The sequence below is a fragment of the Dysidea avara genome, chromosome 3 (assembly GCF_963678975.1).
Source record: "Dysidea avara chromosome 3, odDysAvar1.4, whole genome shotgun sequence".
Lineage (NCBI taxonomy): Eukaryota > Metazoa > Porifera > Demospongiae > Dictyoceratida > Dysideidae > Dysidea > Dysidea avara.
Genome location: NC_089274.1, coordinates 24595015 through 24622983, shown reverse-complemented (window position 1 = coordinate 24622983; position 27969 = coordinate 24595015). Strand labels below are relative to the sequence as shown.

General features: G+C 39.4%; 1 protein-coding gene across 1 annotated transcript; it reads left to right on the top strand.

Annotated features, from left to right (window-relative positions):
* On the top strand, positions 1-27834 carry LOC136250416 (inactive rhomboid protein 1-like). The gene is made up of 15 exons (XM_066042621.1): positions 1-222; positions 806-945; positions 3945-4090; positions 4586-4681; positions 4990-5060; positions 5150-5329; positions 11955-12066; positions 12273-12347; positions 12402-12566; positions 12917-12990; positions 13053-13116; positions 15109-15285; positions 24244-24344; positions 26222-26375; positions 27289-27834. The coding sequence occupies exons 1-15, from the start codon at positions 86-88 to the stop codon at positions 27754-27756; spliced, it is 2160 nt and encodes a 719-aa protein (XP_065898693.1). The 5' UTR covers positions 1-85; the 3' UTR covers positions 27757-27834.
* Positions 27835-27969: the final 135 nt, after the last annotated feature.

Below are 27969 nucleotides of genomic sequence, written 5' to 3'. Positions count from 1 at the left end.
TATTTTCGATTACCGCAATTTTTTATGCTGACCAAAACAGACGCCAGTAGGTGTTGAAGTTAAGAAGCCTAGTTTGGAATAGACAATGGCAAGCAGCAAAGAAGATGAAGCATTCGCGGATGACGCTAGCGAAGGATTCCCGAGGAGAAACAGCTCTACAAGGCGCTCGATCCGCGATCAAGGTGGACGTGCCCTTCGCTACACGGGAAAGACTACAGTAAGGTACATACTGACCTCATTGTCCTCTTGTGTGACTGGATAACTGAAGTGTTTTAAGTGAGCACAACGAGTCCAATGATTGATACCATAAATCTTGATCGTGGATGACCCTATTTTTCTAGGGCTATTTGAAATGTGACATGATTCAACTACTAGTTTATAGTCAGTAGCTCTGCAAAAAGCTCTAGACCTTTTTACAAGCTTGCTATCAACGCCTTGTATACACTAGCTAACAAGTTGTATTCAGTTGGGAGTCATTCAATTGTGATTGTTAAAGATTTGTATAAAAGATTTGGTATTTGTCATCACCAGGACTCCAGATGGATGCCTACACCGTGTGGAGAGTAAATATTATTTATTGTCATGCCCAGATCCTATTTTGTTGGAGGTGGCTTATAAGCGCCACACCTCAAATCTGGGCATGAGACTATATCATCATAGTGTTAAAATGGATGCCTTTACACATCTACTGTATGTTGAAACCCTGTGATTAAGACTCTGTGTACGTGCGTGTGTGTATGTGTGTGTGTGAGAGAGAGAGAGCTTGTGTAAAAGCAATGGTCCACCCTTTGTTCACATTCTACAGGGGTCTGGAGTGGTTATTTGGTATTGAGTCAACAGAAACTGAAGATGATCGGCTCAAGTGGGAAGCGCGTCAAAGACGACTCCGCAGGCTAAGAACAAGAAACCAGTTGGTACCCCAACCTCGTCAACGAGCAGGAAGAGGTTAGTAGCTAACACTGCCTCGTTGAAGTTTTAGGATTTGTAAATGAGTACATAAGAGCAATAAATAATTTTCTTAAATTACCACACTCCACCCACATACATAACCTCTAGTATATAGGGTAAATTACTTTAAAATAATCTGTATACCGTTGGTTAAAGGCCGTGGCGTTGGTTAAAGGCCGTGGCGTTGGTTAAAGGCCGTGGCGTTGGTTAAAGGCCGTGGCGTTGGTTAAAGGCCGTGGCGTTGGTTAAAGGCCGTGGCGTTTATTACCTTAGTTCCAAAAATCAATGCGGCAACTATTCAAACTCGACCACCACTTGATACTCATGAACGATGTTTAAGCCATTATTTTCACAATCAATTGTGAAGTGCGGCGACTATTAAAGGTGTGGAATTTAACCAAGTAAATACAGTACCTTAGCAGTTAGAACAGGGCTTCATATTATATTAGTATCAATTACCCTGATTTGGTGAGGATCCCTACTTTGGTTGTGTGTACATTATTAGTAACTGATAGGAGTTCTGTATGGACTAGTTGCTATAGAGAACACTACAAGGTACTGTGTTTGGCTTCACAATCACAAACACCATTACACTATAGAGTTTTATCATGTGACTATCCTGTGGTGGGTATTTCATGTGTTTGAGGAGTTTAATTTTTCTGCTGTTGACATTGTTTTGACAAGCCACAAGTTTTGATTAGGAATAATATGTATGTCATCAACTCCTCTAGTAGTAACCTAGGTTGACAAATTCTCTAGCACCAAATTATAGTAGTGAGTGTTTCACTGTCTCAGGTCACTGAAATGTAAAATAGCTATGAGTTACTTCTATAAGAGCATGCTGATGTGCCTATATAGAGAGCTTGCGTACTAAACACATGTTTCATTATTTTCATAGACGAACATTCTATAATAGTGGTCTCCTTTCCAAGTGTATACTTGTGGACATGACTGCACAGTAGATGATTTATTCTATCAATGAATGTTATTTTTAAAGAGTTATTAATCTGCTGCTAAACAATTCAGCCACTGTTTGGTAAACATTGTTTATAATACATTTGTGAAAGATCTCAAAGACTTTTGTAGCTATAGATGGGGTGACGATGTAGTAAATCATCAGTAATGCTACTGTTTCCAAAAACTGTGGTAAGTAACACCTCAGTCTGTCCCCAAAATAAATGCTTGACTTTATCAGCACCAATCAACAGTTCTCTATCACCATTAGAGATGTAGCTAGGAGTTAATATTTAATAAAAGGTGAACTGACATGCCACAGTGGTATTGTACACAGCATACTGATAGCTGTGGTGTCATTTTATAATACTGGAGTGTGAGTGTTGATTCCTTTTGACAGTGACATACAGTGGTCTTTGTTAAAATATCATCCAATTCAAGTATTAGGTACTGATCCTATAGCTAGCTGCATGTGCATCTAGCAAGTCTTACACATTAGTTTGTCCCACAGTGTTTTTAGCATAAATCTAGTTTTTATCTGAGGTCATTTTGGCAGGGAAGTATATATGTATATTAATGGCTTGCCCTGCAGTTCACCACTTCCTAAGGAAATATAATAACCTAATAAAAGAAATGTCCATTTGGTTCCTCATGGAGTACTTTGAGATAATAAGTCACTCTCTATAGAGTTCCTATGGATATATGTACTTGAAATTAACAAGGAGAAAACATCCTGACCTCCTGGCAGACTCCTGTAAGTGTTCGAGCATTGATCAGATTGCTGTAGGTTCAAGGCTGCTTAGGTCCAGTCATGTTTTTTTCTCCTTTCTCCACCTTTTCAAACATACTTTATGTAACAACTTTAAACAGGCTGTTGGACCAGTTGTCCTACAGACCTGCAGTACTTGTGCTGTAAATTCTTAATAAATAAAAAATAAATAAGTCAAATGGGATCTGTGAGAAGCAAAAGCCATATTTCATTTTGGTTTGTATCCAGGTGGCCAGTAGCCACAGGGCCTGGCTGAAAGCCATGCTAGGTGATCAATATTGGAGACACACACCAAAAGAAGCCAGAATATCATGCAGTACGATAGTACTGTATAGTAGGGACCACAAAGGAGTAGGCGTGGCCCACGAAATAACAGCACCCAAAAACCAGCCTCATTTTTCCCAGACGACAATGAAGCAGTATTGGTTAGGTAAAACTAAGCCCAAACAAGCTTTCAGATCGACCCAAAAAGTTTTCAACAAATTGCTACGGAATCTTTTTTTTTTAATTATTTAACGGAATTTTCTACTGACTGATGCCTTCAGACAAGCGTAACTCGATAACGGCCAAGGCTACAGGCTTGATTTTTTCACTGTTCGACGTCACTTCGGCCTGAGAGGTGCCTTTTGGCATACCACAGTACATACAATGCATTCTTCATGGACTTACCAGTGTCCTCCTTTGTGTCCCATTCATCTTTGCTGACAGCGAAAAGTGTCGATTTGGTGGTAGCACGTGATGGCTTTCCTTCATATTGCAAATTGTCCGTATTTTTCATAGTGGCTATTTTGATTGCTGAGGTGCTTTTTGAACAGTTCTTGATTCTATTGGGTTGAACATAGCCGACAACGAAGCGTAATTTTTTCAGACAACAATTGATATAGCTGGGGCGCGGCACCATTTCAGATGCGGTATGCGTGGGTTCACCAGTCATAATAATTATTTACAAAAAAAGTTAACACAAAAAAAATTGGAATTTTCAACTAGAGTAGGGACCATAGCACATCGATAAAAGGTACTGAAACAAGCTGGAGTAGTGCACGATACTAAATCACAGTAAAACAATAAGAAGTGTTATATCCCTACTGTACATTTTTATTATGATATCTGAAGCACAGTTGGGGTATAACACTTCTTATTATTTTACTGTGATTTAATATCATACACTACTCCAGCTTGTTTCAGTACTTTTTATCGATGTGCTATGGTCCCTATTCTAGTTGAATTTTTTTTTGTGTACTTGTAATAATAGACCATGTTGTTCTTATCTTAGTTTCAGTAGAGAGAGAACCTGGTGCAGCTAGGAGGACAGGGCGTGATCCAGATAGCGTGGTTGTTGTACCACCCGACCCAAAGCCTCATGTGTGGACGCTGGCGTGGCGTGGAATAAAACATGTTGCACAGAGAATCTGGGAAGGGGTGAGTATGCATATCACAATTGTGTTATAAATTGTCCAGTGATGTACATTGAGTTAATTTGTGTAGAGGATTTGCTACAGTGTACCCATATAGTCACTCCATACAGTAGATTCTTTTCGTTACAGCCATGAGTGGTTACCAGCAAAGAGTTCTTTGGACATCCAGTCTGTAATGTTTTACAGCATTTTGTGAATTAGTACATTTTGTATCAGTGCCTCTTGCAATGATACGTTGTCGGTCATGAATGTATAATAGTTTACAGAATCCATCAATTTTATCAGGAGCTCATAAGCGCCACAAGATGCAAATTTTATTCTTCCCTTAAAGCTTGTGCACTATGAGTAGTACAGCACGTGTATGGACCATGGTCTTCTTTTATCGTACTTTTGCCATTTACAAATTAACACTCTTTATAATTATTATGTGTATATGAAGTTGACTTGTACAAATATTTGGCTTTGTTGCATTAATAATTCTCTACTGTGCATCATTTAGAAGCCACCACCTGCTCCTCATGTTCAACCAAAGCCTAAAGAACGTTTCTTTGAGATTGAGGGAAGTTCAGATGAGGATGATGTTGATGCTATAGTAGTGAGTTTGTCTATCTATCTGTCCATGCTGCATATATTTGTTTATACTGTTTTCCTCCATTTTATTTTGTGCCATCTCTTACTGAGGTATCTTTCTGGTTTGGGGGTTACTGATCCACAGTGCTATTGGTACTCCATTAAAATCGCGCGTGTGTGTGACTGTCTGTCTGTCTGTCTGTCCGTCTGTGTCTGTATGATGTTGAACAATGAAGTTACTATATAGTCTTGCCACTAGGCCTACAGGTATAACAAACAATGAAATCAAGTCATTACTTAGTTTTGTACAAGTTGTACCATTGTCATCCACAGCCTAAACTTCAAGAGCATCACTTCTTTGGTGAGGACTCAAAAGACTTTACTGATGGAGCTTCTGGCAGATTGTTAGTGATGTTTGTTATATTGTTCACTACACACACTTCGTGGCACTCAATACCACTACTCACCAATAACCATATTGTACATTCTCTAGGGATCCTCCTAGTCACATTCCACGTCAACGTCCAATACAGGAGCACACTGTTGAGGTTGATCCACTGAGCCACAATCGGGAGTTTCATGGTCTTGGGCTTGCTGGCACAGTGTTGCGTTTTGATTATCGTCGTGTCAGTAAGTCGGCTCTCGATCGACTAGACAAGCTATACCAACACAGGTACACTCTGTATATATATATAAGTACACATTAGTTACAGGGACACTGCACATTCACAGTTCACACCAAGCACGTGTCTTTCGTATGTTTAGGAATAATTTTTGGAAGTTGTATGAGAATCATGCTGATCTCCCAAATGTGTGCACATGTCTTAAGGGCTGTTGTGTTGATAGTTAATGTCACACACATACATGTACTATAGTATCTATGGCAGAAGTTGTATTACGTTTAACCCACATAGTCCAGAAAACTAGATCTAGACTTAGAAATATGCATGCCTTGTGAAAAGCACTAATTTTTGAAGTGTCCATCCACAATTTACATCATCCTACTTGTGATGTAACAAGGATTAAAATGATACCTGGGGTTAGTCTAGTACTAAACAGTGAGGCCAAAGCTAGCCGTGTAAGTAACTTTTTGCTAAAGAAACATGGAAATCCTTCACATCTATCTACGTGTCTGTCTGTCTGTCTATCTATCTATCTATCTATCTATCTATCTACAAGTACACAAAAAAATTGGAATTTTCAATTAGAGTAGGGACCATAGCACATCGATAAAAAGTACTGAAACAAGCTGGAGTAGTGCATGATATTAAATCACAGTAAAACAATAAGAAATGTTATATCCTTACTGTGAATTTCCATTATGGTATCTTGAGCACAGTAGGGATATAACACTTCTTATTGTTTTACTGTGATTTAATGTCATGGACTACTCCAACTTGTTTCAGTACTTTTTATTGATGTGCTATGGTCCCTACCGTAGTTGAAATTCCAATTTTTTTGTGTACTTGTTTGTTAATTTTTTTTGTAAATAATTATTATGACATATATACTGCATCTAAAATGGCGCTGTGTGCCCCTGTTATATCAATTATCATCTGAAAAGTGAAGATCAATTACGCTTCGTTGTCAGCTATGTTCAACCCATTACACAGCATTTCGAATCAAGAACTGTTCGAAAAGCACCTCTGCAATCAAAAAAGCCACTATGAAATATACGGACGATTTCCTTTACGAAGGGAAGCCATCACATGCTACCACCAAATCGACACTTTTTGCTGTCAGCAACAATGAATGGGACACAAAGGAGGACACTGGTAAGTCCACGAAGAATGCATTGTACATACTGTGGTATGCCAAAAGGCACCTCTCAGGCCAAAGCGATGTCGGACAGTGAAAAAATCAAGCCCGTAGCCTTGGCCGTTATCAAGTTACGCTTGTCTGAGGTATCAGTCAATCAGTTATTCAGTCAGTAGAAAATTCCATTAAACAATTTTATTTTTTTAAGATTCCGTAGCAACTTGCCGAAAGGATTTCTGAAAACTTAGTTTTACCTAACCAATACTGCCTTATCGTCATCCCTGAGGCAGGTTTTTGGGTGATGTTATTCGTGGGCCACGTCTACTATCGTACTGTATGAACTGTCGTACTGTATGATATATCTATCTGTCTATCTATCTATATATCTATCTACAGTATCTATCTATAGATGAAAAACTGTTTATCTGTCTGTCTACATTCCATTTGAATTCACACATTCTTCTCGCCAGCTGTTGCATTAATTGGAGTGGTTAATAAAGCACTAGACAGTGGCCTACAATGATGGATCCTTTGTGCACAGCAACTGCAAACAGATCGTGAATATTATATCGTTCTCATTTACAAAGAAGCACCTCATCTATTACTGGCATCCATATGCTCCTGTACACATGGTGACCTTGACCAGAAGATTCTATATTGTTAAAATGAAGCTTCTGACTGCTACCATTCGTCATTTACAGCATTTTTATTTCAAGGGTGTACAGCAAAACTCACTTGAACTATTTCTATAAACTGTAAGCAAACACCTACCCATTTCGTTCAACTTAAGCATGCACATACTGTAGATATAGATATAGGTACAATTGTAAAAAGATGTAGGAATTAGCTTGCTCAATGTATCAACTTTTGGTCCGGGTTATCAGAACACCCAGTGCTGATAAGTACAAACAAGCCCCCTCTAATGCAGTATAGCTGTTACTAGCCTTAAACACCCATGTGTTGCCAATGTTACAGGCCAATGTTACAGGCCAATGTTACAGGCCAATGTTACAGGCCAATGTTACAGGCCAATGTTACAGGCCAATGTTACAGGCCAATGTTACAGGCCAATGTTACAGGCCAATGTTACAGGCCAATGTTACAGGCCAATGTTACAGGCCAATGTTACAGGCCAATGTTACAGGCCAATGTTACAGGCCAATGTTACAGGCCAATGTTACAGGCCAATGTTACAGGCCAATGTTACAGGCCAATGTTACAGGCCAATGTTACAGGCCAATGTTACAGGCCAATGTTACAGGCCAATGTTACAGGCCAATGTTACAGGCCAATGTTACAGGCCAATGTTACAGGCCAATGTTACAGGCCAATGTTACAGGCCAATGTTACAGGCCAATGTTACAGGCCAATGTTACAGGCCAATGTTACAGGCCAATGTTACAGGCCAATGTTACAGGCCAATGTTACAGGCCAATGTTACAGGCCAATGTTACAGGCCAATGTTACAGGCCAATGTTACAGGCCAATGTTACAGGCCAATGTTACAGGCCAATGTTACAGGCCAATGTTACAGGCCAATGTTACAGGCCAATGTTACAGGCCAATGTTACAGGCCAATGTTACAGGCCAATGTTACAGGCCAATGTTACAGGCCAATGTTACAGGCCAATGTTACAGGCCAATGTTACAGGCCAATGTTACAGGCCAATGTTACAGGCCAATGTTACAGGCCAATGTTACAGGCCAATGTTACAGGCCAATGTTACAGGCCAATGTTACAGGCCAATGTTACAGGCCAATGTTACAGGCCAATGTTACAGGCCAATGTTACAGGCCAATGTTACAGGCCAATGTTACAGGCCAATGTTACAGGCATGTATTTGCCTATTTTATATCACCTTAGAGTGTGGTCTCTATTGGACACAAGCGTGGCACTACGGGATTTAGAGACCACATTCAAAATCCAGTATCAAACTTGTAGTCTAAATGAGATTTAACTTTACAATAAAATTAGTACACAATGTAGGATGTAGCATCAGTAGCTGCTCTACGGTGCAGGCTGAGTTTCGTATGTTAATACTATACTGCCTCCTGTTCCCTTTACTACACTACAACCTATACCATTTGTTATCACCTTCATACAGTGAAGTAGTCTACTGTTAAATATTATCAGGAGTTAATAATGTACAAAGGCCCTTAATAACACAGGTAGGCAGGTACAGTATGGCATGAAAAAGTTACATGAATGGCACCAATATTTAGTGCTTGGTTTCCATTGCATAAACTATGTGGAGATGGTCCTGCACATATGGCTATACACAATATGGCAAGTCCTGCATCATAGGGTATGGTATTAAATAATATGAATTCATGTCTTTTGTTGTCAAGAAGTTAAATGTCATCAAAATGTATAGCAGACAGCACCATGCACATTGTTTGCACCTGTAAACATAACCGTATACCCAGAAATTTCCGTGGCATGTAACTTTCATGGTCAGTAAAGCTACCATGAAATTTTATCACATGAAAATTTCTGTAAGTTCTACAAACTTCTACTCACCTTACTAATAAACTAATGAATCAGTGTGGCTCCTGGTGTGTGATAGTGTTGTAGGCATATGTGAACTCCACATATGCTTTAAAACCATATCACACTTTCCCGATTTTAAAGTGGGCGTAGCTCACAAACAAAGCTGGTCTACTACAAGACTACCAGTATGCCTCGTTCAGAGATTGCCACTACTGTGCTACTTGGTCCAGATGTGCTGTACAATGATTGAGGTAAATAACAAAGGCAGACCCTTCGTAGCTGTGTGGTTGAGAACAAAAATTTCGAATCGAGCAACAGCAATCCGTAAAATTTAAAACACGAAAATTCTGGGCTAAGAGGCATCCGTGAAATGTAAAACATGAAAATCCTGGCTAATAATAAAACCATGAAATATACATACCGCAAGAATTTCTGGGTGTGCGGTAGCTAAGTGACACATCACTACAGTTCTCTTAGCCAGTTCTAAAGGTCCAGGGAATACTTGTATGCTTCACATCATTTTGGTATACTTTGCAAGGTGGTATGTACTTTAAGCAATATCACTATGCATGATGCAGGACATGAATGTAGCTGATGTTTAGTGTGCAGTGGCAGATATAGAAATTCTCAGAGGGGGTTTCAGGTTTAAACATCTGTGCTATTCTTATGTGGATATTAGTGGAAGTCACTCAACAAGTGTGTGAAGTACATGCAAAGCATGCTCCGACTAGGGGAGTCTGGGGGCATGCCCCCCACAGGAAAATTTTGAAAAATTAGCCTTCTGAGATTGGATTTGGTAACACTTTTGATTGAATAAACGGCCATACATAGCTACCTCAGTAGTAGCTAGCTAGCTTAGCTAGTAATATAATTTGATAACAAAATATTCACTCTGTTAATCTACCATTATATTGAAACCTTTAGAAAATGTAAGTGAAGCATCTAGAATTAGCAGCAATCAGATTTAAGTCAGTAAAATGATAATTATTAAACCAGGCGCGGCTGTGGGCACAGCCCTAGTTTACTGAAATTGTTTTCCGAAAAATATGTGTGTGTTTGTATGTATGTGTATATTTGTTTGTCTTTCCGCACCCACGTGAGCAAAACTTTGTTCACTAAAAACAGCCTTTATGTGAGAAATAAAGGCCATATAGAGCCCGTATTAAACTTCCAGGCAGGTAAGGTATGCTTTAAAGCAGTTAATACATGCTGGTTTGAAATACGGGTGAAGCGAGTGTATAAGAATGTGGTGAAGTCCTTTCCCAATGGGCTCTACGGGTGTCAAATAGCCGAAAAACAACACAGCTGGCCTCCTAGGCTATCAGGTATAACGAATTCCTTTGAGTTTAAAAGGAGGCGTGCCCGTACATACCCAAACGAAAACAAAGAGCAGTTTTGAGGATTTGCCTGTGTAAGAAAATGCTATGGACAAACTATAAAACAGTTTAAAAAATACTTCTGTGCATTATTAGTGGTTTGTTCGAGGTACACCTCCTTAGCAGTGCTTAGCAATGTAATTACAGAATTACAAAATATTTCATCAATTACAAAATACAAATTACTAAATGTAATGATTCAATTTTGTATGTAGCAACAAACCAAAATAAATATTAGTTTAGTACGTTGTTAATTAAGGTTTGTTTGCTGCATGACGCCTGATTTTAGAAGTAGCATATCAACTTGCTTTTAGAAGCGCTTGTTATGTATGAAGAGCCCTCCTTCCGGCCTATTGCTAGGATGGTATCAAATGATTAACTACAGGTCGTTAGCTTTTATTATAGCGAACATGAATTGCGCACTTGGCTGCTGGTCTACAAACTAGGTCATTATACCTACTTGCGCCCACTCCATAATTGATTTGGGGAGCGTACCTATTTTCAGTGGGGGATTCAGCTGAAACCATTGTATCTTCCACTGGTATGGTCTCTGCACGTAGCACAGGTACCAATGCTAGTACCTTTATAAAATGGTCCATAACTGAATTGTGGTTGCTCCTATCACCTTGTGTCAAGTTCTGTTTACTTCGCCATTAAATTTTCTATCAGGCCATATATGACTCACGTGAATAAAACCCACAACTGAAATTGCACACATGGCAAGAATTTTTAAGCATGGAAATGCAAGTTACTGTCGTTCATTGCTTCGTTAACAAGTAAGCTGCTATAGTTACAGTGTTCATTTAAACTTTTCCAAGTAGCCGAGTGAACAAACTTTCGATCAATGTGTAGTTTTAGACTAAGAATTAAGTTGCCCCACCTAATGTTACCATGCATGCCCATAATTATGTAAACACATACAGTGGAACCCCTCTAAGACGGACACCATTGGGGAAATGAAATATGTCCTTCATATGGAGGTGTCCTTATTTAAGAGGTTTTCTAATAATCAGTTTTCATGTACGAAACTAGACCAATTGGGTTATGGTTCCACGTGACTAGATATGATCAGTTTGACATACAGTGGAACCTCAGTTATCCGGACCCCACTTATCAAGTGCACCAGCTACTATTTTCAGAAGACCTGGGTAAGAACATTAACAGCAGTACTTCCATACGCATTCATATAGCTTCTCGTAACTTCAGTGCTTTGTCTCACACTTTCTAGATAAGGCAATACAGAGACGGTGCTTTCTGCATTAAATGATGTAGTTCAATTGATTGTTGTAACTGGCAATGAACCTTTGTTACTTGTGTCCGCGATTAGCGAGGTGTTGTACTGTAGTGCTTGTTATGTCTGAGAATTGTGCAGTGTCCGGTTTATGGAATAGAGAGGTGTCTACTATTGAGGGGGGCATTAATACACACAGGTATTGGAAGTTGCATTTAGGACTTTATTAAATGTCCATTATAAAGAAGCTATCTGCCATTCAGTGGTGTCCGTTATGAGGGGTTCACTGTATTACACAAAAGCATTTTGGGGGGGGGGGGGGGGGGGGGTTTAAGGGCTAAAATGCTAAAGCCACCAGAAATGTTTATTGTATATTATAAGTTTTATTGTTTAAGTATCTTCTTTTTACATGTTATTGATTGTATTTGTTTGTCTATTGTAGACCATTCTTCACCTACTGGGTATCATTTGTACATATTCTTGTAATGATTGTTGTTGCGGCTGTCTATGGGCATGCTCCTTATGGCTTCGACTATCAAACAGAAACTGCATCGGTAATGCTATAATATTGTGTAGTCTGTATATGTGACTAAACATTGTCAAGGGTTAAAGCTTTTGCTGTTTTCATGGGGATCCCATCGTATCCTCAGAATGATAGGCTCATTGTCTTATGTACGTATTGAATCCTACACCCACACATACACACGCGCACACACGTAGTCACACAACTATACAAGCATTTCTTAATCTCTTCCATCAGATCGTACGTACCAATCTTGGTGCTGAACCTGTCCAGCGAACAATCACCACTAATGTTTGGATTGGACCTTCACAGGTGAGTTGGGCTTTAAACAGACTCCACTTAAATATCACTTTTCTGTTAATGTAGGAAGATTTAGTTTTACTTGGGGCCAGATATGCACCGTGTATGCGTAGAGATGAGAGACTTATTGACCTCATTGAAGAAGATCGTGTTGAAGAGAGCAATTCAGGATGTTGTATTAGGAATAGTGATTTTGGTTGTGTACAAGTCAACAATCGATCAGATTGTACGGTAAGCAAATTGGTCTAGTTGGGTTTAAAATGGGCTCTCAATTATAAAGACTTTTATCTTATAATTTTTTTTTTACTGACTACTATTGTCCTTGTAAAATTACTCTATTACTTGGCAATTGAGTTTTATTTCATTACTGCACTGTGTTTTTATTTTTATTATTTTTAATGGCAGGTGTGCAGTTTTATTGCCAGGTGCTTTTATTTAAGCCATTACATGCATATTTAATGATGTTCCCTAGGAATGTTTCCTATGTAATGAGCAAATCACTTGTGATTGAGTTAATGGACATTTAGTGTAAACTCTTAGTTCCCTGCCTAAATTTGGTAGCATTTTTCTCTTTTTTTCAGAATCTGTTTGCACGATTTATTTTCAATGACACCTCTGCTGACCCAAATAGAGTTGTATGCGGACAGTCACCAAGGTTAGTGGTGGCCATTATAAAGAGGTCCCTTTTTTCAGTGTCTATGTGTTTATACATTTTAGGACGTGTGAGAGTCCACGATCTGAGCCACCGCATGTCTGGAGTGAAGACATCACCAGATGGCCAGTAAGTACTGTTAGCATAGAGAGCAACCTAAAGGCAGCTCTGTCTCATCACTACTGAAAACTGTTCATTGTGTTATGGGGTTCCTTTCAGTTAATGGGGTGATGTGTTGGATAATTGGGTCATCATTTGACTCATCTCTTTGTAAAGGTTTAGACTCTAAGGTGGTCTGCTGTGCAGTAGTCCTTCATTCAGTTATCTAATTGCATAAATCATTCAGTTTTCTGTTGCTCTCTGTAGTAGGCCATTTGTTTAGAATACAGTGGAACAAAGTTGGTCATAAATTAACTGCTGTAAAACTTTTCCAACTCAAAAGACATTTTTATGTGTGGTGGTGGCTATTGTATAGCTAAGAATGTTTGGTGTCATGATTTTGTGGTTTTAAAAAATGCTTAACAGAGAAGTGCAAATAAATCAATGAACTCCTAATGACAAATGGATTTAACCCCCTAAATGCCATTTTTGTAGAGGCTTCAGTCTACTGCTTCTGTACTGCTATAACTTATACACCATACAGTATAATCCTATACAACTATAATATGTGACCGAATTTTGGAAAACTGTCAATATACATACAATAGTACTTTGTAATAAAACGCTATGCGTAAAAAACGCAAGCTCCAGAAAAAAATTATGTAAGTTGTTATCGCCTCACTGGCGGGCGAATTAAGCCTCCAATGGATAAAAACTGGGCATCATTGTGTTTGCCTGTTCATCGGGAGTACAAAAATCTTAGTTTCATCTCCATACACAAAAGGATTTCAAAGTTACAGACGTTTGTTTACGTTGCAGTGACGAAAGAATTTACCGACGATCGTTTTTCAGTGGATTTGTCTTCCTTCTCAAACACAGAAACATGCCTGGGGCAAAAACTATACCTTGGTGGATGCACAGATTCATGGCAAACGCAATGAGCAAAGATTCAATTCCGTACGCCATTGTATCATTAAGTTATGATGGTTTATGTAAGCACTGGTAGATTCTTTTCTTGATAGCTTCTGTACATTTGCTCATCCGGTTGTCTAGTGCTGTATTTCCAATGTTGCTTAACTTATGAAGCTGAAACTTAGTTGGTCCATTCCTCTGTCCCTGTAGAAAACAAAGAACAACTAATTTGAAAATTGTGTGGATATTGACAGTTTTCTAAAGTTAGGTCACATATATCAAATTACTTGCTATTGACTAGCTAAGGAATTCGATTATCTGGTTGTTGTTTACACAATGTTAACCACAAATCAATTATATAACTTTAAAGTGCAATAAACAGTCTACATGAAGCCACACATAGAATCGCACATTTGGAGAGTATAGTACTCATTGCTAATCTGTTGACAGTCAAAGTGATTATGAGGCCGCTATTTCATGACATACAAAGAAGTAACAATGCCACCCTAACCCATATAATCCATCTCCTTACTGTTTCTCGCACCAATATCAATTCCCACAATATCTAGATTAGACAATTATTGGTCAGTAATAGGATATGGACACTGTAAAAGTCCTCAGGGCCTAATGTATATACATTATTATAACCATTAATAATAAATAAATGCAGGGGCTCAACAGAAGTTACGGATCACTTAAACAGTGATGCTACGGGTGTTTATAGGCAATTTTGCCATGTGGCAGTGAGTCGGTTAATAAAAAGAAAATGCCCTCAAAGTTAGTTACATACATTTGTCACTCTACTAGTAATATACATAGTTTAGGCTATCATGTGTACATGCAGCATGGGACTTGAATACCAACCTAGAGAAAATGACTTTCCTTACACACTGTTGAAATAAATGTTAAAAAATAAGGAGCACCTAAGAAGAAAGTTATTTTAAGACAAAAATTGTGCACTCGACTACTTGCCAACCATGCGGTCAAGCGCCACTTTGTACTAAATACAGTGTTTGAACGTATGTGTAGCACACTTGTAGCTAAATGTTCTGATTATACAGTTACTTCAATTTCAATTTGTTTTTCAATCCTGTTGCTTATTTCTTGTAGCTGTGTCATCGTTCCTCGCAGCCATCTAGCTCCAGGTCAGAAGATGATCACTTGAGTTGTGACCTTGTTGGACGTCCATGTTGTATTGGTATACTGGCCAAGTGTGTTATAGTTTCTCTGGACTACTGTAACTTCATGAAGGGAAAGTTTCATGAGGAAGCAAACCTGTGTTCTCAGGTATGTAGTGTGTTAGTATTGTGGGATGTGTGTTTGTGCAGCCACTTTTGGTATTACAGTAGACCCTCAGATATTATCTGATTCTCGTTTATCTGAAATTGGAAATAACTGTTCTATTAAGAGTATTTTAATGTTGGTCGCTCACCTGTTTGGAGTGAATGTATCAATAGCCACCAGTCCCATGAGCATTCTTTGCCTCCCACGATCTATTGATTGTGGGGGTAGTTTGGTAAATGTATGGGGTCTCGACTACCTTTGCTGGATAAATATTTATCTCTATTTTTTGTGGCCAAACATGTATGGGCTCTTTTGTTTTAAGACAATGGATACTTGGGTAAGGCGGAATTCGGAGTCAGGGAATTGCTTTCATTCCTCCGAATTCCTTGTACTCAAGCCACAGAAAGGGGGACCATCGAAGGATGGTGGAACCTTTCACCCAAGTAGCCTCTTGTGGTAAGTAGTGTATGATTATTAACTATTGTGTACACGTGTTATGTGTCTCCCCCAATATTGTTATACTCCTTTATTCGTGTCTATGTATTTCTATTGCACGGGAGTATGCATAAGTGATTCATAATACATTACTTTATTCAAATGTATAGGGAGTACACATGGAAAAAAAAAAGTGAGTAACATTTATTTGAGAAGGTTCCACTTACAGGCTCGTTGCCAATTTCTTAGTTAGCTTGGCGAGCTCTGATGGTGGTGTCTTGATATAGCTCTGATAGGCATTACTTTGCCAGCGTCCTAACATTTTAATGTGGCTGTCAGGTATCTTGGCTTGGACCGCTGAAGTTGCAACCCCGATTCGAAAACTGTGGGTATTGTAATGCTTCTGGTCCAGCTTAAGTGTGATCAGCAGGGAGTTCAACTTTGAACTAAACATTTGGCGGGTGAGGCCATGTCCTTCCTGAGTCATGTAGAGAGGCCCAGCCTGGCCACCTCTCATAGCCAAGTAAGGTAATATAGCTTTTACTGGGCAAATGACACTGTCCGTGGCACCCAAGTAAATGTTTACGCCTCTTCTAAAGGGGTCGCTCTTTGACTGCTTAATGAAAATTTTCATTAGGCGGGGGTTATCTCTGCTGTCTGTGGTGATGTCCCTGAAGGACAGGTGACAGGAAGAGTCATATGAATTTGCACTGGGAATTGTAAATTCGCTGACCCGCAAGAAGCCGAAGAAAGCAAGACAGCATGTTGCGACCAGGTTTTACCACCTTTGTAGCATGCTGCAACAATCCCACTAGGGATAGTATTTCCCTCTTTGTAGCACTCTTCTTGCTAAGCCAAGTTGCCAAAAGTTTGCGAATTCGTTGTAATTTATCTTTTGGCAGGCGAGCCTCCATTCTTTTGGTGTCCAAAGTGATGCCCAAAAAGGTGAGGCAGTGTGATGGCCCCTCCACCTTTTCCAGAGCAAGTGGAATACCAAGTGTGGAACATATTTCTTTGATAATAGATAAATTATGGGTACAGGTTGAGGATCCTGGAGGTCCTAAAGTTAAGAAATCATCCAGGTAGTGGAGGACTGGCGAAATTTGCTTCTGTGTGAGTATCCAGGATAGCAGGTCAGCTAGTACATTGAACAATTTTGGAGCTGATCGAAGTCCAAAACGTAAGCAAGTATCAATGTAGATGTCACGGTTCCAGTCCATTGCCAGCAGGTGACGATCACAGGGGTGGACAGGTAGAAGCCGGAATGCACTTTTAATATCAATTTTGGCTAGTAGAGTGCCTTGTCCTAGTTGCTGAATGTACTGAATGGCGGAATCAACAGTGATGTATGTAAGGGAGCAGAGTTTCTTTGAGATGCCATCGTTGATGCTCCGACCAGCTGGGTGGGACAGGTCAATGATTAGACGCCACTTGTCAGGTTGGTGGTTTTTTGGGATGACCCCAAATCTGCTTATGTGTGCTTCTGGGATGACATGTCGCTTGAAAGGACCAGCAATCCGGTGCTGGGCAATCTCATCAGCAAGGTACTGTGTAACAATGTCTGGATGATGGAGAGCACATTCCAGGTTACGTTTTGCTGACTTAAGGGGCTTGGGAGGTTTTTTGAAGCCAATGCGGAAGCCATGTGAAATTCCAGTAATGAAAAATTGTGCTAGCTCCTGGTTGGGATGGCTTGATAGTAGTAATGCCCAGTTTTTTGGAATCAATGGTGTCGTGATAGCAGTAGCTTCCTGTGGTACCTTGATGTTGGCAGCCGAGTCAGAAAGGTAAGCAGTCCAAGCTGGGACCCATTCTTGATATGGGCTGCAGATGTCCTTCAGGTGTATTCTGATGACGTTTTCCCTTGAGAAGGTTGCAAGGAAAGATCTGTGTTAAGTGGAAATGCATGCAGTGGCCTAAGCCGTCGAGTGTGCTAACTTAGGTATATTTAATATTAAAGTATGGCACATCGGAAATTGCAATATTAATGAAATGTGTTGACACATGTACAATTAAAGCAGGGTACAATTAAAGCAAGGTAAAGGGGGAGAAAAAAAAATGAAAGTAACAACATTAAGAACAGTTACATAGCGAATAAGTTCTGTGCTGCGAGCTTATAGGCTCATTAATGCTGGTGGCCCCTTTTGTAGTTGGGTGGCTGCCCTCTTCTCTGTGTGTGGGCATTCTATAGCCTTATGACGTTTGTCAGTAACACAGGGGTTGTGTACGCAACGGTAGCATATGTGCTCATAGCAGCATGTGGAGCGAGAGCATCCCTCTGGGTTTTCATTCCAGTTCAGGCAGATTTGTTGCTTGTTATTGAATGCTGGTTGGCAGGGCAGGCGATAGGAGTTAGCTGGGATTGTCAGTTGAGATCGGCCAGATTGATAATTTCCTAAAGCATGATCGGGGAATACTGTATTCCATATGGTGACATCGATGGCCGACCATTTCTTTATATTGGAGGCAGATGCTTTTAGGCGGAATCTCCGATCGTAGATTGCCCAATGACCTTCCCGGTAATATAGTGAGGCAGAAATAATCAAGCTTTGATAGCCCACCAGGTCAGCAACCCGTTGTGGTGCAGAACGGGAGAGTATTGCCATATATACCCCAAAGCACTGTATCCAGTCAAGAATGTTGTTCACCTCCTGGAGTTTTGTCTTTGAGCTAGTGGGTTGGTCTCCGGTGTTGGCTTCTGCAGAACTTAGGTAATCTGGGAATAGCTCTGCCATTTCGACAAACATCCCTTGCTTGACTCTTTTCACCAACCTGGCTGGTACTGGTGGTAAGCCGTCACTAAGTAAGATAGGTAATTGGTGATCAACCTGATGTTTGGTGTGTGTGGCATCTGAGGGGGCGGGTGAATGTCGGGATGATCTCTTCTCTCTAATGTGCTCTAGCTCTCTGGCAGTTGGGAGTTCCTCAAAGGCTAAGGAGGAATGAGGTAGATATATAATATGCTACAGACACCAGCTGGAAGGGGGGGGGGGGGGGGGGGGAGATTGTCAGATATGCTCTAATGAAATAGCATGTCTCTGATGGTAAGCAGAGGTATTAAGTGGCAGCATTTGGTAGTAGCAAAGATATTGATTGGTGTTTAATATGGTGAAGCCACTATTAAGAGGTGTTGACGGCCCCACTGGTAACAGCGCATTTGCTGAACATGCAGTCTCTTGCAATTATACCTCACAAACTGAAGGGGCGGGGGGATTGGAAGGAAGATGCTATGATGGGAGTCCACCCTTGCATAGTGTCATCACAGGCACTGTGCACCCGAATTCTTAGGATTTAACACTAAATTTATATAATTATATATATATATATATATATATATATTGTGCTCACCGAATTCATCACTGTCTTCGGAGTCTGTGCCATCGTTGATGTGGGCGGTTTCTTCCAAGGGCTCGGGATTAGACGACTCTGGAAATGCCTTTCTGACGGCCTCAACGATGATAGGAATATCGTCTGTAGTCAAAGGACGAGTCTTCTGGCGTTTACTCTGCTGGCTGTTTGGCTCTGTGGCTTTTCTCTTGCGTGTTGATCTTGTGATGGCGGCGCTTGAATCACCTTTCTCTTGTTGCTGTGTGTTGCTTGTCTTGGACTTACTTGAACGGGTGGTAGCAACGTCAGATCCAGAGCCGCGAGTACTAGTAGAACGAGAGCCGCGCGTAGAAGCGGAGTCCATCTGTCTTGAACGAGACGTAGTGCCATCCTTGGCAGTAGAATTTCTCTTCTTAGACTTAGATTTCATCCTGTTTAAGGGGGTAACACTCACTAGCGGCTGTTCAGCTGGCCTCGTGTGACAACTGCGCATGCATCAATCTTCTTATTAAAGCGCTATTTCTTATTAGTGCCGTTCTACTGCTGACAGGAGGAGACTTGGCGTTCTGCTCCCACCATTAACTATGTTTAAAGGATTTAAACTTCATGTAAGTGCGTTTGTATGTTCTTCATCAGAGTTCTGTATATAAACATATGGGCTTCAGATATCTGAACCATTCAGTTGTCTGAACACTTTTATCATTATCTAACAATGTTGGGTTCATAGAACTGAGGGTCCACTGTAGTTTGCTTGATATAATGACCTGTACGTATCATATTGTGATAGTTATAGCTCTTTGATTTATAATTGTACCATAGAATTCAAGATCGGTAACAATGAAGTAAACCTATTCAGTGGTGGATCCAGGGGGAGGCACAGGGGGCATGTGCCCCCTCCTTTCCTTCATCCCTTTCAAAAAAAAATTGCATACAAGATCGAGGTACTCTAATAGAGCAGTCACTCTAATAAAACAGCCACAGTGTTCATGAGGCAGTGTAGCTTAACTATGAAGCTATAAATAAGGATCTTTATATACTTTATAGTAAATACATTTGGTAAAGCATTGGTAAAGGGCAGCCATTATTGCTGTGACCTTCTTTTTTTTTTTTTTTTTTTTTGCTCTTCAACTTTTCAGCAAAGTGCACCCCCCCTTTCCAAACTCTGGAGGATCCGCCCCTGCTATTCCCTGGACTCTTACTAGTTCTTTGCAATAGTTTAATTTATAGAAAGCATGTTTTAATGTAGTGTGTTTGCTGCCATGGATGCAATTTGTAATAGTTATACCACGGCTGTGAGGGATTTTGCTGATATATACACCCTTACCCCTAGAGATGTAGACCCGAGGGATTTGGGTGTATATATCAGTAAAATCCCAATGCAGTCATGATATAAGTGATATATACTCAGGGCACACTCACCAGATAGATGAAAGAATTATAGAACACTCATCCCATTTGTTTTATACACTAGTATCTGATGATTGATTGTGATTTCAATAGCTTGGGCAAATAGCTCTCAGAACGTTATTCCTATGTCATTATGTTTTAACACACGCCAGGAACTTTTGATTGTGGGATTCGTTTTGGGTGTGTAAAGGATCTATAGTTTTTTAATACTACATTAAACCTTCACTATTGTGACAGTGAGTTAATACATTAAATTAAGTACTTAGGACTATAAGCTACTCACCTAGTTGTCTTAATTCTTCTTGTTTCGTGGTCTGCTCAGTGGCTGACATGCCCCCTGCGCAGTGGGTAAAAGTGCACATCTATGCCTTTCCCAAGTGATCGTTTTAAAGATCATTCATCTTACAATATACCGTATGGCTCCAAATTTTCGTAGCAAAAAAAAATTCGTATTTTTCGTAATTGCACTGTAATTACGAAAATTTTTATTACAAAATTTTCATGTGCATTAAAATCGAACCACCGATAGTTAAAGCACGAGGCTTGTGAGGGTTTAGCTATACGATAGTGTTGGTGTAAAAGGAGTTTGTTAAATACCATCTCCAAGTAGGCTACTATCACATGAAATTTACTATTATTATCATTATTATTATTACTAGGACCGCGTCACATACAACCAAGTACATACACCAACGTGACAGCCCCCTGGTGAGGCTATTAGGTGGTGAATGCATTATCCCCAAATCAACTCAATATGTCACAGTAGTGACAGATATAACACAATAGTGGCATCGTAACTAAAGGCCACCAGTAGCTAAGTGCCAGTACATCATTGGTGTGGTAATGGCACAGTGATGTGTACAAAGTATATGTATACAAAACATACAGGAGAGAACTATACATTATTGCAGTATTGTATGCAGCAATACATTATAGGCAACATCACCATGCAGATAAAAATTATTAGCCAATATACAGCAATGCATATCAACATCAACTAGAGCTAAGTAAGGTTCATCAGTGATGTAGCAATGGCACAGTGATGGGTGACACACTATAGTTATGCATACACAACTTTCAGGAGATAGCTACACAATGCTGTAGGCGTATGCAAGCCAGATGAACCAGATAAAGGAAGACAGCCAAGCCACTAGAGCCTAGTAGCTACGCCAGGTGAAGGCAAAAAAGATTAAGCACGTATTGAATTGCCTGACACCAACACAAAGAAAGTTCGCCATGCCAGCTGCACAAGACAAAATTGTTTACTTGTATTTTATATGTAACTGTAAGCTTATTGTAAAGAGCGTGGCATATGTCAGTTTAATGTTTTCTTGTATTGCTTATTTACGTGAATGAATCCACTGGCAGCTGGCATGGAGACTTGAGATGTTACAAACATAAAAACTTACTTGTAATCTTCTTGTTTGCACAAGTGGCTTCTGGCTCTCCTGCACGGGCATCACTAATCTTCTTCGCTAATCTTCTTCGCGCAATATGTAAGTAATTAAGCAAGGGTGTGGTACTGGGCGTTATATAGAATTACACGTATGGTCAAGTCATCAGCACAAACAGGAGCGACGATTATACGTTTGTGCCTTCATTCACAGGCGAATCTATCCCCGGTTAGTTCATGTCTCTAGGCCTCGTAGTTTTCTCAAACATTAATTATTAATTATTTATTTATTTATTTATTTATTTATTTATTTATGACGTAATTTTAACCGCGTTTCGTATTATTCTTAGTACTTGGTTGTATAATTACTCTTCAACCTTAAAATAATGCTCAGCGTACTACCTGTCCAGTCGTTTTTGGTACACTTAATAACCTCTGACACAAGTATGATGCTTTTTTCTCAGTACTCATCCATCCATTAAGCATCCGTGCTTCTGGTTTTGTCTTCACAAGTATTCTACTTCGCGACGATGTAACTCGTGTTCCACATATTACCGTAAAAGCACGTACGTGCAACATCACGATTTATTTTTTTTTAATTACGAAAGGGCTTGAAATTACGAATTTATTTTTACGAAAATTTTCTTATTGATGAAAACATGGTTTTTTACGAAATTTTTATACTACGAAAATTTGGAGCCATACGGTAGTTTAGACTATGGTGTGGCTCATTTATAGGTTTACTAAATCACTTAGTCACCTGACATGCTCACTTAGTCACCTACACATGTTCACTTAGTGACCTACCCTCAAGCAATTTTGTACATGATAAATAACTATAACATGAAAGGCACACTGGAGTACTTGATAATACTGTAATACCGTATTCTGCAAATAATTCTGGACAAATAGTAAACTAAGCAGTGTATCTACTGTAGCTCTAGCCATTAATCTGGTAACAGATTGAATAATTGTTTTTGTGGGCGCTGTAAGAAGAAACCGTTCTGCTGTTCTCCATTGCTCTTTCATCCCACACTCATGCTCTGGCTATAAAGGTACATACTTTAAACCATAGTCTAAATAAGTTAGACACCGCGACCAATGGGAACTAAGTGATTTAGTAACCCCTCTGGCCCTAGTAGCGCCCTCGCTACGCTCGGGACGCTACAGCCCAGGCCATCAGGGTTACTAAATTGCTTAGTTCCCTTGGTCTTGGTGTCTAACTATTATTTAGTTACTGTCAAATGATCTAAACTTACCAACCACACTTAGCCTTGCCTAATGTGTAAACTAAAACCCACAATAAAATGTTTCGTGTCGCTTAATATAACGAGTCAAAGTGTTTCGTATCTTTGATCTGGTTGGGCATCAAAGTCATGATGTGCTTATATCAAGTACAGTAGTGCTGTATGTTAGGGATCATGAAGGTTTGCACTTTCTCACAAAAAACATTTACCGGAAACCGCCCTCACAATGCCTTCATGTGGCACCATGGCACTATTGTGAGGTATGACCAAACCCAAAGTGCCTTCAGTACGACCTGACCAATAGGTTGCTACAAACTTTTTGAAAAATTCTTTCAGTAGAATTAATGGCCACTCCACGGTATTTCAGTAATTGATAGTTGGGATGGACATTCAGATGAAAACAATAAGCCTGGCACCATTCTTTCTGCAAATGTGGTATGTGTTGGTTCACCAGTCATAATAATGTTACAAAAATAGTAAACAAACAAGTACAAGGAAACTAAATTTGATTAGGGATCAAAGAAATAAAAAGTAGTCAGACAAGGGAGGTTGCCTACCTCTGAAGATATTGTAGTGGACCTAATGGGTATAGGTTGAAGTAGGGACTAAATGTCCACCAGTATATCCTCAGGTGTAGGTGAGCTCCCTTGTTGCACTACTTTTATTTCTATAATCCTTAAAATTCTTATGTTTTTATATACCCTCTGCAATCAATCCAGTGGCAACGGAAACTCAGACAATTCCCGTCGAAGCCATCACACTGTGCTACTGCAAATACACCTTGCGCTGTTAGCAAAGATAAGTGGAACACAAAGGAGGACACAGGTAAGTGTGTTATACGTACTGTAGCATGCCAAGGTACCTGTTGGGCTAAAGCAATGTCAAACAAGCAACTTTTTGAAAGCGTTTCAGGTCGCACTGATGGCACTATTGGGTTTGATTATACCTAACCAATACTGCAGAGGCATCATGAAAGTATTGCAAGGATGGTTTTAGGGTGGCCAGAAAAGCCCAAACCTTCATGATCCCTAATACACAGTATTGTTGTACTGTATGATACTGATATTGTTTAGAATGTGCTTCCATCGGTATATTTTTGTTATTAGAGTACGCCCCACCCTTGCATTGAGAAATCTGTTTGTATTTGCATAGGTAAACTGTTTGACTGATACATGTGGATTGATTGAATTTGTTGACGAAGAAGAACCAGACCAGTTCTACCGAATATGGTTGTCACTATTTCTTCATGCAGGGTGAGCAAGAAAAATCACGCCATTGTTTGTATTACAGTATTATGTCTTTACATTAGTCTTGTTTGCTTTATGTATAGATTTATAGAAAGTGACGTTGTGTTGGTAGTAATGAGTGAATAAATTATGACAAATACTGTATATGCATTGCTTTAGTTAGAAAATTAAAGTTAATAATTTGTAGTAAGATAACATAGATAATAGTTGGATGTAGAATGGAATGGAAATGCCTGCGTAACATGTTTGTTGATAATGCACCTCTACACTCATTCTGATACAGCGAAACTGTTTGCATGTTTAGAGCTTCTATTTAGAGCTTTGTATGTTTTTAAGTGCTGTGTATAAAACTCTATTCCAGTTGTTAAACACTAACTTTCCTTCACACCTAAAGTTACTGTGAGAAAGCTGAAGACCCTTAAGTCAAAATCTTGAAACTATGAACTCTGTTGAATGCCCAAAACCAGTGGTGACCTTCATTCACAAAGAAATAAATAGATAAATCCCTTTTTAGTGCTTATACATACATAAGTACACACACACACGCACACACACACACACACACACACACACACAAATGGAATTTTCAACTAGAGTAGGGATCATAGCACATCAATAAAAAGTACTGAAACAAGGTGGAGTAGTCCGTGATGTTAAAATCACAGCAAAACAATAAGAAGTGTTATATCCCTACTGTGCTCAATATAGGAAATACCATAACGGAAATGCACAGTAGGGATATAACACTTTTTATTGTTTTACTGTGATTTAATATCATGGACTACTCCAACTTGTTTCAATACTTTTTTATCGATATGCTATGGTCCCTACTCTAGTTGAAAATTCCAATTTTTTCGTGTACTTGTTTTTTAACTTTTTGTATATTTTGACTGGTGAACCCACGCATACCGCATCTGAAATGGTACCGCGCACTCCAGCTATATCAATTGTCATCTGATAAGTGAAGTAGCCATTACGCTTCGTTGTCAGCTATGTTCAACCCGTTACACAGCATTTCGAATCAAGAACTGTTCAAAAAAGCACCTCTACAATACCCGCATACCAAAAGAAAGAAATGATGCCGTGCGCCGCATTTATATCAATTTTTGTCTGAAAAGTGAAGTATGCATTACGCTTCGTTGTCAGCTATGTTCAACCTGTTATGCAGCAGTACAAATCAAGAACTGTTCAAAAAGCACCTCTGCAATCAAAATACCACTGACGATTCCCGTTACAAAGGGAAGCCATCACGTGCTACTGCCAAATCGACACTTTTCACTATCAGCAAAGATGAATGGGACACAAAGGAGGACACTGGTAAGTCCATGAAGAATGCATTGTACGCACTGCGGTATGCCAAAAGGCACCTCTCGGGCAGAAGTGACGCCAAACAGTGAAAAAATCAAGCCCATAGCCATAGCTGTTATCGAGTTACGCTTGTCTGAAGGCATCAGTCAGTTACTCAGTCAGTAAAACGTTTCATTAAATAATTTTTTTTTTAAATTCCATAGCAACTTGTTGAAAGTATTTCGGGTCAATCTGAAAGCTTGTTTGGGCTTAGTTTTACCTAACCAATACTGCCTCATCGTCCTCAGAGAATATTGAGGCTGGTTTTTGGATAATGTTATTTTGTGGGCCACGCCTACTCCTTTGTGGTCTCTGCTATACAGCAGTACTATCGTACTGTATGATAGTAACCCTGTAGTGGTCATTAACATCAACCAGACCTGGTAATGATTCTACAAATCACATGACTGGGTCGAGCCAGTAATAGTAAAATTCCGATCCATTCCCATTCTATTGGATATATAGATATGGTGACATGACCTTTGTCATGATGGTTATGGTGTAGCCTGATAAGGTGTGTAATATTTTATTTCTAGTTGGATCCAACTCCTCTTCACTATCGTGTTCCATGCCCTCATAATGAGAGATGTTGAGAAGCACATCGGATGGTTCAGGATTGGTCTGATCTACCTTGGTAGTGGATTTGCTGGTAACATCTTTAGTGGAACATTCATTCCTTATTTACCAGTGGTAAGTGTGCCATTCCGAGGAGACTGTTCTATTAGAGTATTTGAATGTTCTATGGAGTAGTTCGTGTTCTGTCGTAACTGTATAGTTGCAAATATACTTTTGCACAACTTCAGAGGTAGACATTTTCCAAGTGTTAGATTGTTAATGGACATAAAAAGTTACAGCTGTTCAGTACCTTTTATAGTAGCTTAAGCACTTTAAATAATAATTTTATGGCGTCTAAATGTGTTGCTCAAGGAAAGTGCTGATATGGAAATTAATGCCTCAATACGATTTCAAGATGGGCAACCAGGTTGATTGAAAGACAACGTGCAGAGGGTTGGAACCCCAAAATGCACATGCCACTGGTGATTTTGTTATTGTGGCATAAAATGGTGGCCGTATGCTGCTTTGTTTGGCCTCCAGCCTTGCAAATGTGTTGTGGCAAGCAAAAATTTGAGTTTGGACGATTTGTTTAAAATTCTATGTCCAGTCACCTGTAAGTGTTTTCTTGTTTTTAATGCTGTATTTGGTGGACTAATAATACTCCGTAATTTTTGTAATGTAAGATGTCTCTAAGATGATTTTTAAAGGCAACATTTTAGGCGATGTGCATCATTTTCGCAGTTATTCCTACTTAAACAGTACCACTGTACTATTTGATAGTAGGACAGAGTTACAGTATTGACTTGACAGATTTTATCACCAGCTACTCAAAATTTGACACCTTGATACTCAGGACACTTGCTTCTCAATTGCATAAGTACATAATCAACACAGTTCTCTATAGGGAACTTTAGCATGGTCCTAGGTATCAAATAGAGATGTTCTATTGTATGCTTATTCAGAGCATGCATATGATTGTAATACTCAAATATAACATACAGTGAAGTGTGTATATATATATGTGCTTACTTGTTTTTTGTTTCTACAGGTTGGTCCTGCTGGTAGCATCATGGGAACCATGGCAACACTGATAGTTTATATCATTTTAGAGTGGAAACGATTTAACCATCCTCTTTATGAAATTGCCAAGCTCACAGCCATCATCCTTGTTGTCCTCATACTAGGACTGTTCCCCTATGTGGATAACTTTGCTCACCTTGGTGGTCTTGTAGCTGGCTTCCTTTTGAGTGCCATCTTTGTGCCATACTATCCTCTCTATGAAGGAGAAGACTACCACGTCATAAAAGGTCAAAAGGACAAGTTTAGGAAGATCAAGATTTTTTTGGTAGCAATTTGTATTCCAATTTTTGTTGCCCTGTACACGTTATTCTTCATTCTGTTCTATGTGGTTCAGCCAAACTGTTATGCATGTCAGTATCTCACTTGTATACCATTCACTGATACTATCTGCCAAGACCAGAGACCTACACCAGACAACAGAGACATGAATTTGTAGCACTATGTATATAAAGAGAAAGAAAGAGTTGTGTATATCTATTTGTGTACAGTATAATGATAAAATTAATAATGTTGATATGTAAGTTGAACATCTTTCCTTCATGACATAAGTGAAAACAATTTCTGTTGCAGTTGTATACATCATACTAAATTAATGTCACATAGTGGAAACCACATGCATGCAGTTCCTTTAAGCTAGCAGTATCAATGC